Source organism: Chiloscyllium plagiosum, unplaced genomic scaffold (assembly GCF_037043375.1).
Source record: "Chiloscyllium plagiosum isolate Xiang-an unplaced genomic scaffold, Cpla_swu_hap1 HiC_scaffold_8, whole genome shotgun sequence".
In the NCBI taxonomy this organism is placed as follows: Eukaryota; Metazoa; Chordata; class Chondrichthyes; order Orectolobiformes; family Hemiscylliidae; genus Chiloscyllium; species Chiloscyllium plagiosum.
The window spans coordinates 103,613,774-103,626,083 of record NW_028270146.1 but is presented as its reverse complement, the minus strand read 5'-3'; the positions used below and the strand labels follow the sequence as shown (position 1 = coordinate 103,626,083).

General features: G+C 44.0%; 1 protein-coding gene across 9 annotated transcripts in view; it reads right to left on the bottom strand.

Moving 5' to 3' along the window:
• dpf3 (double PHD fingers 3) overlaps positions 1 to 3,840 on the bottom strand; it is a 143,134-nt gene extending 139,294 nt beyond the window's left edge. For all 9 annotated transcript variants that reach the window (XR_015757996.1, XM_043698365.2, XM_043698366.2 and 6 more), the window contains exon 1: positions 3,726 to 3,840. Coding sequence is in view for 8 of the 9 variants with exons in the window: in XM_043698365.2 (XP_043554300.2) it covers positions 3,726 to 3,793 (68 nt within the window). In the remaining variant the exon portion in view is untranslated. The remainder of the gene's footprint in view (positions 1 to 3,725) is intronic.
• Positions 3,841 to 12,310: the final 8,470 nt, after the last annotated feature.

The window sequence follows — 12,310 nt, the reverse complement described above, 5'->3', positions numbered from 1 at the left end:
CCCCCATTTCGGATTCCTGAAGAAGGGCTTATGCCCGAAACGTCGATTCTCCTGTTCCCTGGATGCTGCCTGACCTGCTGCGCTTTTCCAGCAACACATTTTCAGCTCTGATCTCCAGCATCTGCAGACCTCACTTTCTCCTCAAAGATTTCAACCTACTGCGAATCCTCTTACAAGGATGCCTACCTTGAAGAAGCTCTCTTCCTCCCTCTACAAAGATTTCAGTGAGTCCCTCTCTCACTGCACCCCCCAGGTCATCTCCTCTGCACAGAAGCTCTTCAGCCACATTCTCAAACAGACTCGCTACCACAGCCATACCTCCTTCCTCAGCACCTGCCTACGGAACAGACTTATCCCGCACGGACTCTGGACTACGTTCTGACCAACAAAACTTGGACCCAACCAGGACAACCAGTACCTACAACAAATCCGAAGCCTCCAGAAACAGACCTCTCTCCGGATCCTCCGCTCCACGCTTGCAGCCATGCGCCGCTACCTACATTCCCTGCAATTAGACCTACCCTAGATTAGGTTTGTTTTCATTAGAAAAAAGGAAATGGGGGGGACCTGATTGAGGTTTACAAAATCATGACAGGGTAGATAGAGATAAGCTTTTTCCCCAGGGTGAAGGATTCAATAACTAGAGGTCAGGCTTTCAAGGTGAGAGGTGAAAAGTTTAAGGGGGATACACGTGGCAAGTACTTTATACAGTGTGTGGTGGGTGTCTGGAACACGTTGCCAACAGAGGTGGTAGGGGCAGGCACGGTAGATTCATTTAAGATTCACCTGGACAGATGGAAGAGTAGGTGGGGAGCAGAGGGATACAGATACTTAGGAGCTGACTGACAGGTTTAGACAGTATATTTGGATCGGCTCAGGCTCGGAGGGCCTGTCCCTGGGCTGCAAGTTTTCTATGTTGTTTGTTCTAGCAAAAAAGGATGAGAGGTCACTTGATAAGAGGTGTACAAGATAATGAGAGGCACAGATAGAGTGGATAGCTAGAGACTTTTTCCCATGGCAGAAATGGCTATCACAAGGGGGCATAATTTTAAAGGTGATTGAAGGTTTAGGGGAAATGTCAGAGGTAGGTTCTTTACACAGTGAGTGGTGGGTGCGTGGAATGCACTACCAGCACCGGCAGTAGAGTCAGATCCATGAAGGACATTTAAGTGACACTTGGATAGGCACATGGATGATAGTAAAATGAAAGCTATTAGTTGGTTAGTTAGATCTTAGAGTAGAATAAAAGGTCAGCACAACACTGAGGGCTGAAGGGCCTGTACTGTTCTATGTTTATTCCAGGTGGTCACATATTTCTGCATCATTTTCACTGAACTAGCTGTGTTGATGACAATAATCAAACAGTGTTCTGGACACAGGAGTCCAATCCAACTGACTTCATTTGATCCTATTGTTCTAATGTGGAGTAGAATGTATGAAAATTTTCCAGATGGGCAATGAGCTGTACTTAAAACTTTTCTTTGATCAGGTTACTTTAGGGTTCATACATACATATTTTTCCTCTAGACTACTGCTTTAGTGCTAGATGGACGTTCATTACCAACTGAACAAGTCAAAACTCTGTCCAGCATACTTCAGACCTTATGCGTTCTAACAATTACAGACATCACATATCAGCAACATGGGAGCAGTAAGGTGGCTCAGTGGTTAGCACTGCTCCCTTACAGCACTATGGACCTGGGTTCAATTCCAGCGTTGGATCACTGTCTGAGTGGCACGTGCACATCCTCCCTGCATCTGCATAAGTTTCTTCCCAAAGATGTGCAGGTTAGGTGGATTGGTCATGCTAAATTGCCCATAATGTGCAGGCTAAGTGGGTGAGCCACGAGAAATGCAGGGTTATAGGGAAAGTGTAGGTCTGGTGGAATGTGGAATGCTCTTTAAAAAAAACTAGATCCTCGATGTAAGCCATGACGTAATTCAACAGATGCTAGTGCTTTGAGCTCGGATGTCTCCAATCGGTTTTGAATTTGTCCTTCTTGCAGAAGAGGGCACTTTTAAAAGAGATCTGTCCATCTTCTCTTGTCTGTCTGTCTGTCACTCAGCCACTCACTCACCACTAACATTCTAGGGAACACTGGTGTAATTCAGTTTCCACTCAATCACTATGGTTACAAGAGCAGATCAGATTGTTAAAGGTTGTTCAAGTTTGGGCAGGTCAAAAACCTGGATGAGGCTTTCAAGCAGGAGCGGAGCAGAGCTTACCCCAGAGCAGAGAGGTGCAACATTTACAAGGTTGAAATAGGTGATCTGTATGAGAGCACACCTTGACAGCACTTATCCCTGCAGGAGCAATTACAGTGATAGCACCGATACATGGTTAGAAGCTCAGAAAAGTCGTCAACAGCCTAGGAGGAGGATGAAATGGGGGATTAGGAAAATAAGTATATTGCTAAAGCAATGAACAAGTAACCAATAATAAATAAACAGCAACATTAAACATCTCAGGGCTCACTACTGCACTGTAGGGGATTGCCAATATTCAATGGACCATTTCACCAACAATAAAAATACACAATTACATCCAAGAATAAACTACAACATTCAATCATGTGCAGTTTAAAAGAAATCACTGGTTGCTTCCTACAGAAATAAATGATCACCATAAAATATCAAGAAGCAGGACAGTAATAGTGTGACTAGGTACAGCTGCCATTCATTCAACCTTTAGCAAGCAATATAATGCATGCCATTTAACCTGATGCTCCCTTTGCATCTGGAGCAGAAAGCCCTCTTGAAAGGCAATTTTGGAACCCTTGAATACAGAATTAAAATACCCAAAGATAACAATGACCTTAAAAAGGTCAGGGCAAACTTGCTATCGTCCTACCAGACACAGAACTGCTCTCGTTAGAGAGACCAGACTGGTGATGGTTTAACCTTAGTCACTACACGTCAGGCGAGGGGAGAGATTGAGGAGCATGTCCTTCATCTCAACTAGTGCAGGAATTAAACCCACACTGTTAGTGTAAATCACAAACCAGCCAACTGAGTTAATTGACCCTTATAATGACCTTCCACAAATGGTGAATGCAGAGGTTGAAAAGCTGACCTCCAAGTTCATAAGTAAACGGGATAAGTCCATTTTTAAAAAAAAAATCACTTTGGAAAAACAGTAAACACAGTTTAACAATGGGGAAAATAGTAGAGATCCCGCATCAGTATTCCAGATCAAAATATATATGTATATATATAAAAAAGCAGGCGTTCACGAGCAAGCATGAACTGCAATGAAATAGTAATTCATTTCACTCCTTGAGGATGCAAGCAGTAAACAGCAGCAAATGGGTAACAAATATTTCTCTGCAGATGGTGAACAACACTCGTTCCCTCCAGAGCCCAGTCAGGTGGGCAAGGTGCAGCAGCTTTCCGGCCAGACGCCGCACCCACCTCTGTCCATCTCCCCAGTCACCCCGTGCCCTTCCAGCTGAGCACAACCTTCAGCAAATAACCCCCCCCACCGCACCCCGACCCCCACCCCGACCCCGACCCCGACCCCGCTCCGTTCCCTTGGCGGCAGCTCCTGAGCCAGTGCAGCCTCAGCTCTAACACTGAAGCTGTCAGGGAGCTGCTGGCTACCCGCCCCACTCCGCCACCGCTGGCCGGAGCTGGCGATGATCAGCCGGGCCGATCCGGGTGCCGTGGTATTCTGGCCAAGGCCAGTAGCCTTCCCCCAAACTCCGTGTCTCCCTGGCTGGACTCACGCTTTCAGCGGGCTGGTTCTCGTACCGTGCCCGGTACCGGGGCTCGGAGACGGGAGCACCGCCGCCATCTTGCTCCAATAGAAGTGAGCAGCCGGTTGCGGGCTCCTACAGTCAGGGCGGCTGCCAATCAAAGCACAGCGCCGCACGGGGGCAGGCGGGGCCACCGCGCTCATTGGTCACTGTCCACCGCAGCTCCGCCCCCTGTCCATTGTCGCTGTGCCCACTGACCAATGGTGGGCCTGTTGACCAACACTGGGCACTGTACCACCTGGACTCACTGTACCCACTGTATATCACTGGACACTGTGGCTGCTGCCCAACTCTGGACATTACGTTCGCTATACAGCTCTGTACACTGTATCCACTGCTCAACACTGGAAACTGCATCCTCTGCTAGCAGGTAGATACTGTACCCACTGTAGAACACTGGACACTGTGGCTGCTGCCCGACATTAAACATTACGTTCACTCTACAGCTCTGTCCTGTACGCACTGGATCTGTATCCTATGCTTGCAGGTGGACACGGTACCCACTGGAGAACACAGGACACTGTATCCTTTGCTCACAGGTAGACACTGTACCCACTGTAAAACACTGGACACTGTGGCTGGCTGCTGCCTGACATTGAACATTACATTCACTATACAGCTCTGTACACTGGAAATTGTATGCTCTGCTTGCAGGTAGACACTTTACCCACTGGAGAACAGTGAAACCTGTCCACTGCCCAACACTGGAAACTGTATCATTTGCTCACAGGTAGACACTGTACCCATTGTACAACACTGGACAGCGTCCACTACCCAACACTGGAAACTGTATCCTCTGCTCACAGGTAGACACTGTACCCACTGGACACTGTGTTTACTGTATAGCACTGAGTACTGTACCCACTCTACTGTACTGGGCACTTTATCCACAGAACATAACTACATGCTCGGAGACAGTAAGGACTGCAGAAGCCAAGGTCAATAGATGCGAAGCTGGAAAAGCACAGCATGTCAAACAGCATCCAAGGAGCAGGAAAGTCAATGTTTTGGGTTGAAACCTTTCGTCAGGACTGGGGAGGGTGAGGAGGTCCAGAAATAAATAGACGGAGGGGGATGTGGTTGAGGGAGGGGTAAGTGGGATGGTGATAGGTCAATGCATGTAGGGGGTTATTGTGATTGGTCACAATGGATGGAGCAGATAGGTTGGTAGGACAATGGACAGATTAGGTCAGGTCAGGGAGGGTGGCTGGGCATGGGATAAGGGGGGGGGGGTGGAGCTGTTTTAAGCTGGTGAAGTCAATATTGAAGCCATTTGGCTGTATGTTCCCCACTAGAATATCAGATAATATTCCTCCAGTTTACGTTTGGCCTCACTCTGACAGTGGAGGAGGTCAAGGATGGACATATTGCTGGGGGAGAGGGAAGGGGAATTAAAATGGATAGCAACCACAAGGGGTTGATGCATATAGAGCACAAATGCCCCGCGAAATGGTCCCCCAGTCTGTGTTTAGTCTCCCCAATATAGAAAAGACCACATCAGAAGCAACAGATGCAAATGTAGATGAACCTTTGCCTATTGTGGAAGGACCTTTTTGGAACCTTGAATGGAAGTGAAAGGGGAAGCATCAGGGCAGATCTTGCATCTCTTGTGATGGCAGGGAAACGTACCAAGTGTGATGGAGAATTTGGTGGGGTGTGTAGAGTTGGCAAGGGAATCACAGAGACAACAGTCTCTGCAGAAAGCAGATAGTGGTGGGGAAGGAAGTAAGTTTTTGGCGGTGGGGTCTGATTCTAGGTAGTGGAAATATTGGAGGATGATGCATTGGATTCGGAGGTTGGTGGGGTAATATATGAGGATTAAGGGTATTCTATCCTTATTGTTTTTGGGGGGAAGGTGCTTGAGGGCAGAAGATATAGAATGTGGGGAAATAGATTGTGACATCTTGAAAAATGTCCATATTACAAAGGAGAATGTGCTGGATGTCTTGAAATGCATAAAAGTGGATAAATACCCAGACTCTATAACTCTATGACCTGATCAGGTGTACTCTAGAACTCTGTTTGAAGCTAGGGAAGTGATTTCTGGGCTCCTTGCTGAGATATTTCTATCATCAATAGTCACAGGTGAGGTGCCAGAAGACTGAAGGTTGGTACCACTATTTAAGAAAGGTGGTAAGGAAAAACCAGGGAACTATAGACGAGTGAGCCTGACATCGGTGGTGGTCAAGTTTTTAGAGGAGATCCTGAGGGACAGGATTTACATTTACTTGGAAAGGCAAGGACTGGTTAGGGTTAGTCTGCATGGCTTTGTGCATGGGAAATCATGTCTCACAAATTTGATGTTTTGGAAGAAGAGGACTGATGAGGGCAGAGCAGTGGATATAATCTATATAAACTTAAGTAAGGCGTTCAACAAGGTTCCCCATGGGAGACTGTTTAGCAAGGTTAGATCTCATGGAATACAGTGAAAACTAGCCATTTGGATACAGAACTGGCTCGAAGGTAGAAGACAGAGGGTGCTGGTGGAGGGTTGCTTTTCAGACTGAAGGCCATTGACGAGTGGAGTGCCACAAGGATTAATGCTGGGTCCACTACTTTTTGTCATTTACATAAATGATTTGAATGTGAACATAGGAGGTATAGTTAATAAATTTGCAGAAGACACCAAAATTGGAGGTGTAGTGGACAGCGAAGAAGGTTACCTCAGAGTACAATGGGATCTTGAACAAATGGGCCAATGGGTTGAGGGGTGGCAGATGGAGTTTAATTTAGATAAATTTGAGGTGCAGGGAGATAGGATGCTGAAGAAGGCATTTGGTATGCTTTTCTTTGTTGGTCAGAATATTGAGCAAAGGGGTTGGGAATTCATGTTGCAACTGTACAGGATGTTGGTTAGGCCACTTTTGGAATACTGTGTGCAGTACTGGTCTCCTTCCTATTGGAAGGATATTGTGAAACTTCAAAGGGTTCAGAAAAGATTTACAAGGATGTTACCAGGGTTGGAGGATTTGAGCTATTGGGAGTTGCTGAATAGACTGAGGCTGTTTTCCCTGGAGTGTCGGAGGCTGAGGGCTGACAGAGATTTATAAAATCATGAGGGACATGGATAGGATAAATAGAGAAAGTCTTTTCCCTGGGGTGGAGGAGTCCAGAACTAAAGAGCATAGGTTTAGGGTGAGAGGAGAAAGATATGAAAGGGACAGAATGGGCAACTTTCTCATGCAGAGGGTTGTGCGTGTATGGAATGAGCTGCCAGAGGAAGTAATGGAAACTGGTACAATTGCAGCATTTAAAAGACATCCGGATGGGTATATTGAAAGGAAGCGTTTAGAGGGATATGGGCCATGTGCTGGCAAATGGGACTAGATTATGTTGGGATACCTGGTCGGCATGAACAAGTTGGACCGAAGGGTCTATTTCTGTGCGGTACATCTCTATGAATCTATAACTTAACTACTGAGGAGGGGAAACTGCAGTCCCTAAGTAGAAGGATATCTGAGGAATTCTGGAGTAGAACACCTTATCCTGGGAGCAGAATTGTAGAAATTGGGAACATGGGATCGCATTTTTGCAGGGGGAGGGGTGGTGAGAGGAGGTGTAATCGAGGTAGCTGTGGGAGTCAGTGGTTTTGAAATGGATATCATGGTGAATCTGGAGATTAGGACAGGGAGGTCCAGGAAGAGGAGGGACGTGCCAGAAATGATCCAGGTGAACTTAAGAGCTGGGTGGAAGGTGTTGGCAAAATTGATGAACTGCTCAAGCTCCTGACAGGAGCACGAGGCAGCACTGATACAGTCATCAATGTAGCGGAGGAAGACATGAAGGATGGTGTAGCTTTGGATGAGGGTCTGTTCTGTGAATCTTACAAAGAGGCAGACATACGCTCTCCATGCCACTGCATGCTGCCTTCTTCACCATACCTTGTTCAAAACACTGTCAATTGTATTTAGTCTAATACACTGGACACTGCCTATTCCACAACATTTGATACTATACTGAGTTAGCAAGTTTTGAGAAGATTTGTAGTTCAGGTTGAGTTTCTGGATATAGGTTTGCTAGCTGAAGCTTCATCTGGAGGCCCACTGAAGATGTTAGCTAGTATGGTGATGAAACGTCTGAAAATAAACCTTCCAGCTCAGCGAGCAAACCTACATCCACTATACTAAGTCCACAGCACTTACCACAGTATCTACTCCACAGTCCTGCACATTATACACATACTACAGTATTGGGCATTGTAACCACAACACAGCATGATGCACTGTATCCATACATCAACACCGGGCACCATATCCAATGCATGGCGCTTGGCCACTGTTTATATTGTATTACACTGGACATGGTATTCACAGAACAGAACTGCAAACTCCAAGCACTTGATAGAGTACACAATGCAAAGCACTGATCTCTATACCCACTCCTCAGCATTAGTCCCTGAATCCACTCCATTCCACAATACTGTACACTGTACATAGTACTGGGCATTGTATCCACTCTATTACACTGGTCACTGTATCCACACCTTTCATTGTCTAGAAATCAAACCTCACTATTTCCAGAATTGTCAGGCATGTGAAAATATTTAGTCAAACTATACAAAGTCCTTATTTTACCTGACTAATGAATGCAGGTTTAAAGAAAACATACACCACATTTCTGTACTCAACAAGAAGATATCTGTTTATTACAAGCATTTTGTCTTTTAACAATGGCAATTAGGAAGTATGAATTGCTTATAACTTTAGAACTCACTTCAATCACTTCTTATATTACACCAGGTTATAGTCAAACAGGTTTATTTGGAAGCACTAGCTTTCAGAGCACTGCTCTTCAACAGGTGGTTGTGGAGTATAAGGTCGTAGGACACAGAATTTATAGCAAAAGTTTACAGTGTGATGTAACTGAAATTATATATTGAAAAAGACCTAGATTGTTTAAGTCTCTCATCTTTTAGAATGGGCATGTTGGTTTCAGTTCTTTCATATGTAAATTCCAAAACTTTCTTAAAGTTACATTCTCAAGTGAACTTTAACAATAGGTACCATGTCGGCCCAGATAATGCAGGGCACCTCACATCTTTAATGCATTATCTGGGACAGGCAACAACACAAAGTGGCCGCGCAGAGGCTGATAGCCGAGTTTGGTGCCCATGGGGATGGCCTCAACTGAGACCTTGGGTTCATGTCACATTACAGGTGACCCCACTGCGTGCCACACACATACGAATCAGTTTGAACATTGGTACCATGTCGGCCCAGATAATGTCTGTATCCCTTGGAGGATGGTCACTCAAAAGTCTGAGATCAAATGTCCTGGACCGCTGAAGTGTTCGCTGACTGGGAAGGAACACTCCTGTCTGTTGATTTTTGTGTGGTTTAGATCAGAGTGGTGCTGGAAAAGCAGAGCAGGTCAGGGCTTTTACCCGAAACGTCGATTTTCCTGCTAGTGCTCCTCGTATGTTGCCTGACCTGCTGTACTTTTCCAGCACCACTCTGATCTAAACTCTGGTTTCCAGCATCTGCAGTCCTCACTTTTGCCCAGTTGATTTTTGTATGGTGCCCCATCATCCTTTGCCGTAGCCTCTGCTCAGTCTCACTAATATATCATGCCTCAGGGCATCCTTGCCTGCAGCGTATGAGATAGACAACATTGACTGAGCACCTGCACCTATTGTTAAAGTTCACTTGAGAATGTAACTTTAAGAAAGTTCTGGAGTTTACACATGGAAAGAGCTGAAACCAACATGCCCATTCTAAAAGATGAGAGACTTAACAAACAATCTAGGTCTTTTTCAATATATAATTTCAGTTACATCACATTGTAAACCTTTGTTATAAATTCTGTGTCCTATGATCTTAAACTCCACAACCAACTGATGAAGGAGCAGCACTCTGAAAGCTAGTGCTTCCAATTAAACCTGTTGGACTATAGCCTGGTGTTGTGATTTTTAATTTTGTACAGCCCAGTCCAACACTGGCACCTCCAAATCATGACTTCTTATCTTGCCCTCCTCTCAAACAGACTGAGACACACAGACAGGCAAGACATGGACATCAACAGATAGAAGATCAGGGAAAACAGATATTGATAGCATCAGTCTGCGCGACACATATGATGTGTTGCTTTCTTTCTCTTCCTTTCAATTCCTGTTTAGTTCTTTATATTGAGACATGGTTGTTTGCATATCAATGTTATCTTTCATTGGAAATTCATTGACTCACTGTCTTTAAGATGTCTCATTCATCCTTTAACAGGATTTGCAGAGAGAAATGAAAGGAAAATAGTGAACTGTTACTGGAGGTGTTCTAGTACCTGCATGGAGATACATAAAGCATGATCACCTGGTCAGGATCAAATTAGAATGTTGTTGGTATCAAGCCAACTACTGAAGACGACCACCGATGTGTGGTTTTGAAATTAAGTTGATGTAATTTTAATAAGTGTCTTACTGAAACAGTATATTGTGTAAGTGTTTGAGGCAGGTAACAAGCAGTTTAGGGAAAGGGGGGGCTTGGAATTGTGAATAGTTGTTGTTTAATGTTCACTTTTAGAGTTAAAGAATATTATTTTCTTTAAATAGTGGAATTTGGGAGTTCTCTGTGACTCATATTTTAATAGATTACAAGGTGAGGTGATTGTTTTGGGTGTTTGGTTTAATTAATAGAAGGGTTCACCACTGTGTCATAACAGTTTGGTGGTTCAGGTCCGAGGTTTGAACAGGTTTTGACAGATCCAGTCTGAAATTTGGAGAAATTTGAACCAATTTGGGGTACAAAAGGTCCCAGCAGATTTAAACACTTGTTGATTAGTGTCCTGGATCTTCAAATAAAATGTAGTTGAGACAATTTGTTTAGTTTTCTTTACTTGTGGTTGGTTAAATTAAAAGTGAGGGAAACGGCTGTTAAGATTGCTAAAGAGGCTCCGGGATTTGAAGATGCTTTGCAAATTTGCCAAGGAAGTTTAGAAAAACAGAGAACGGACGGATCTTTAGAATTAGCAAATAAGTTAGAATTGAGTTTAACCAGGGACAAAAAAAAAGCTGAAATTGTAATGGAGTTGGTCAAGCACTTAGGCATGTCAGAGAAACAGACAAGTGCAATAGAATTAGAAAAATTCTAGAATTAGAAAAACGGAAATTGCATTTGAGACAAATGGAGTAAGAAAATAAAGAAAGAGAAAGAGAGGGATGAAAAAGAAAGAGAGAGGGAGCAAAAAGAAACTGAGAGAATGTTCTTAGCTGAGTAATAAGAGAGAGAAGATAGAGAAAGAGAAAGGGAGAGATAATTTGAACTTCAGAAGTTACGAATTAGTCAGGAAAGTCAAGTTAACAGGTTGGAGATGAAGAGAGAAGGTAGTGATGTCTATAAGTATGTTAAAACATTGCCATATTTTGATAAGAAAGGTGTCAAAATCTTCTTTGTTTCATTTGAAAAATTGGCTAGGCAGATGGAGTGGTCAAAGAACTTGTGAGTAATGCTAGTTCAGACTAAGCTGGTAGGCAGAGCTAGTGAGATATTTGCAGCGCAGTCTAATGAGGGGCCATCAGGCTATTATGAGTGCTTACGAATTGGTTCCAGAAGCATACAGACAGCGGTTCAGAAACATAAAGAAGGAACCAGGTCAGACTTAACGTTGAGTTCGAAAGAATTAAACACAGTAATTTTGATAGGTGAGTGCTGGCCTTAAAAATAGACAAGACCTATGAGGCTCTAAGAGAGATTATTCTGCTGGAAGAATTTAAAAACTCATTTCCAGAGATGATAAGAATTCATGTGAATGAACTGAAAGTTCAGAAAGTGAAAAGAGTGGCAAAGATGGCAAATGAATATGCATTGGTGCATAAGGCAGAATTTAGCTTCTGGTGAAAATTTCATCCTGTTGTGAGGGATGAAAATTGGGAGAAGTGGAGATCCTACACTACAAAACAAAGATCAGAGCACACTGGTAATAGTTTACCACAGGTGAGAAAAGAAGCCCAAAAGGGTGAAAATGAGGTGAAAGGCCTCAGGTGTTTCCACTGTGGTAAGGTACGACAGATAATGTCACAGTGCTGGTCGTTGAAGAAAGGCATTGTGGGAAAAGATGTGGTAAGAGAGGTTAAGCCAATGGAATTAGTGAAAGTAGTCATAGAAACCACAAGAAAAGTCAAGGAGCTTCAGGAGAATGCACAGCCGAGGCAGGGGCTGGGTATTGAGTTAGTGCCTGATCCCAGGAAGAACAGGGCAAGAAAGTAAAGAAGCTATAATTTTGAGATTTACAGGATTTAACCAGTCTCTAATAGGAACAGATTAACATATTTGCACTCTTTCAGACATGTTAACCAAGAGAGTGGTAATTTGTGGAATAGATGTACAGAAATTTAACATTCCCCTGTTTAAGATCAGGTCAGAGAGCCAAATCAAGACTGGGGAATTAACAGTGGGAGTGTTTGACAGAGTGTCAGTTCCAGAAAAACAGTTTGTTCTTGGGAACGCTTTAGCAGGATCCAAGATAGAAGTGACACCCCTTCTGGTGGAGAAACCAAAGGAGACCAGGGGACTGAGGAGTTAGAAGAAAAATATCCTAGAACTTTTCCAGGCTGTATAGTAACAAGA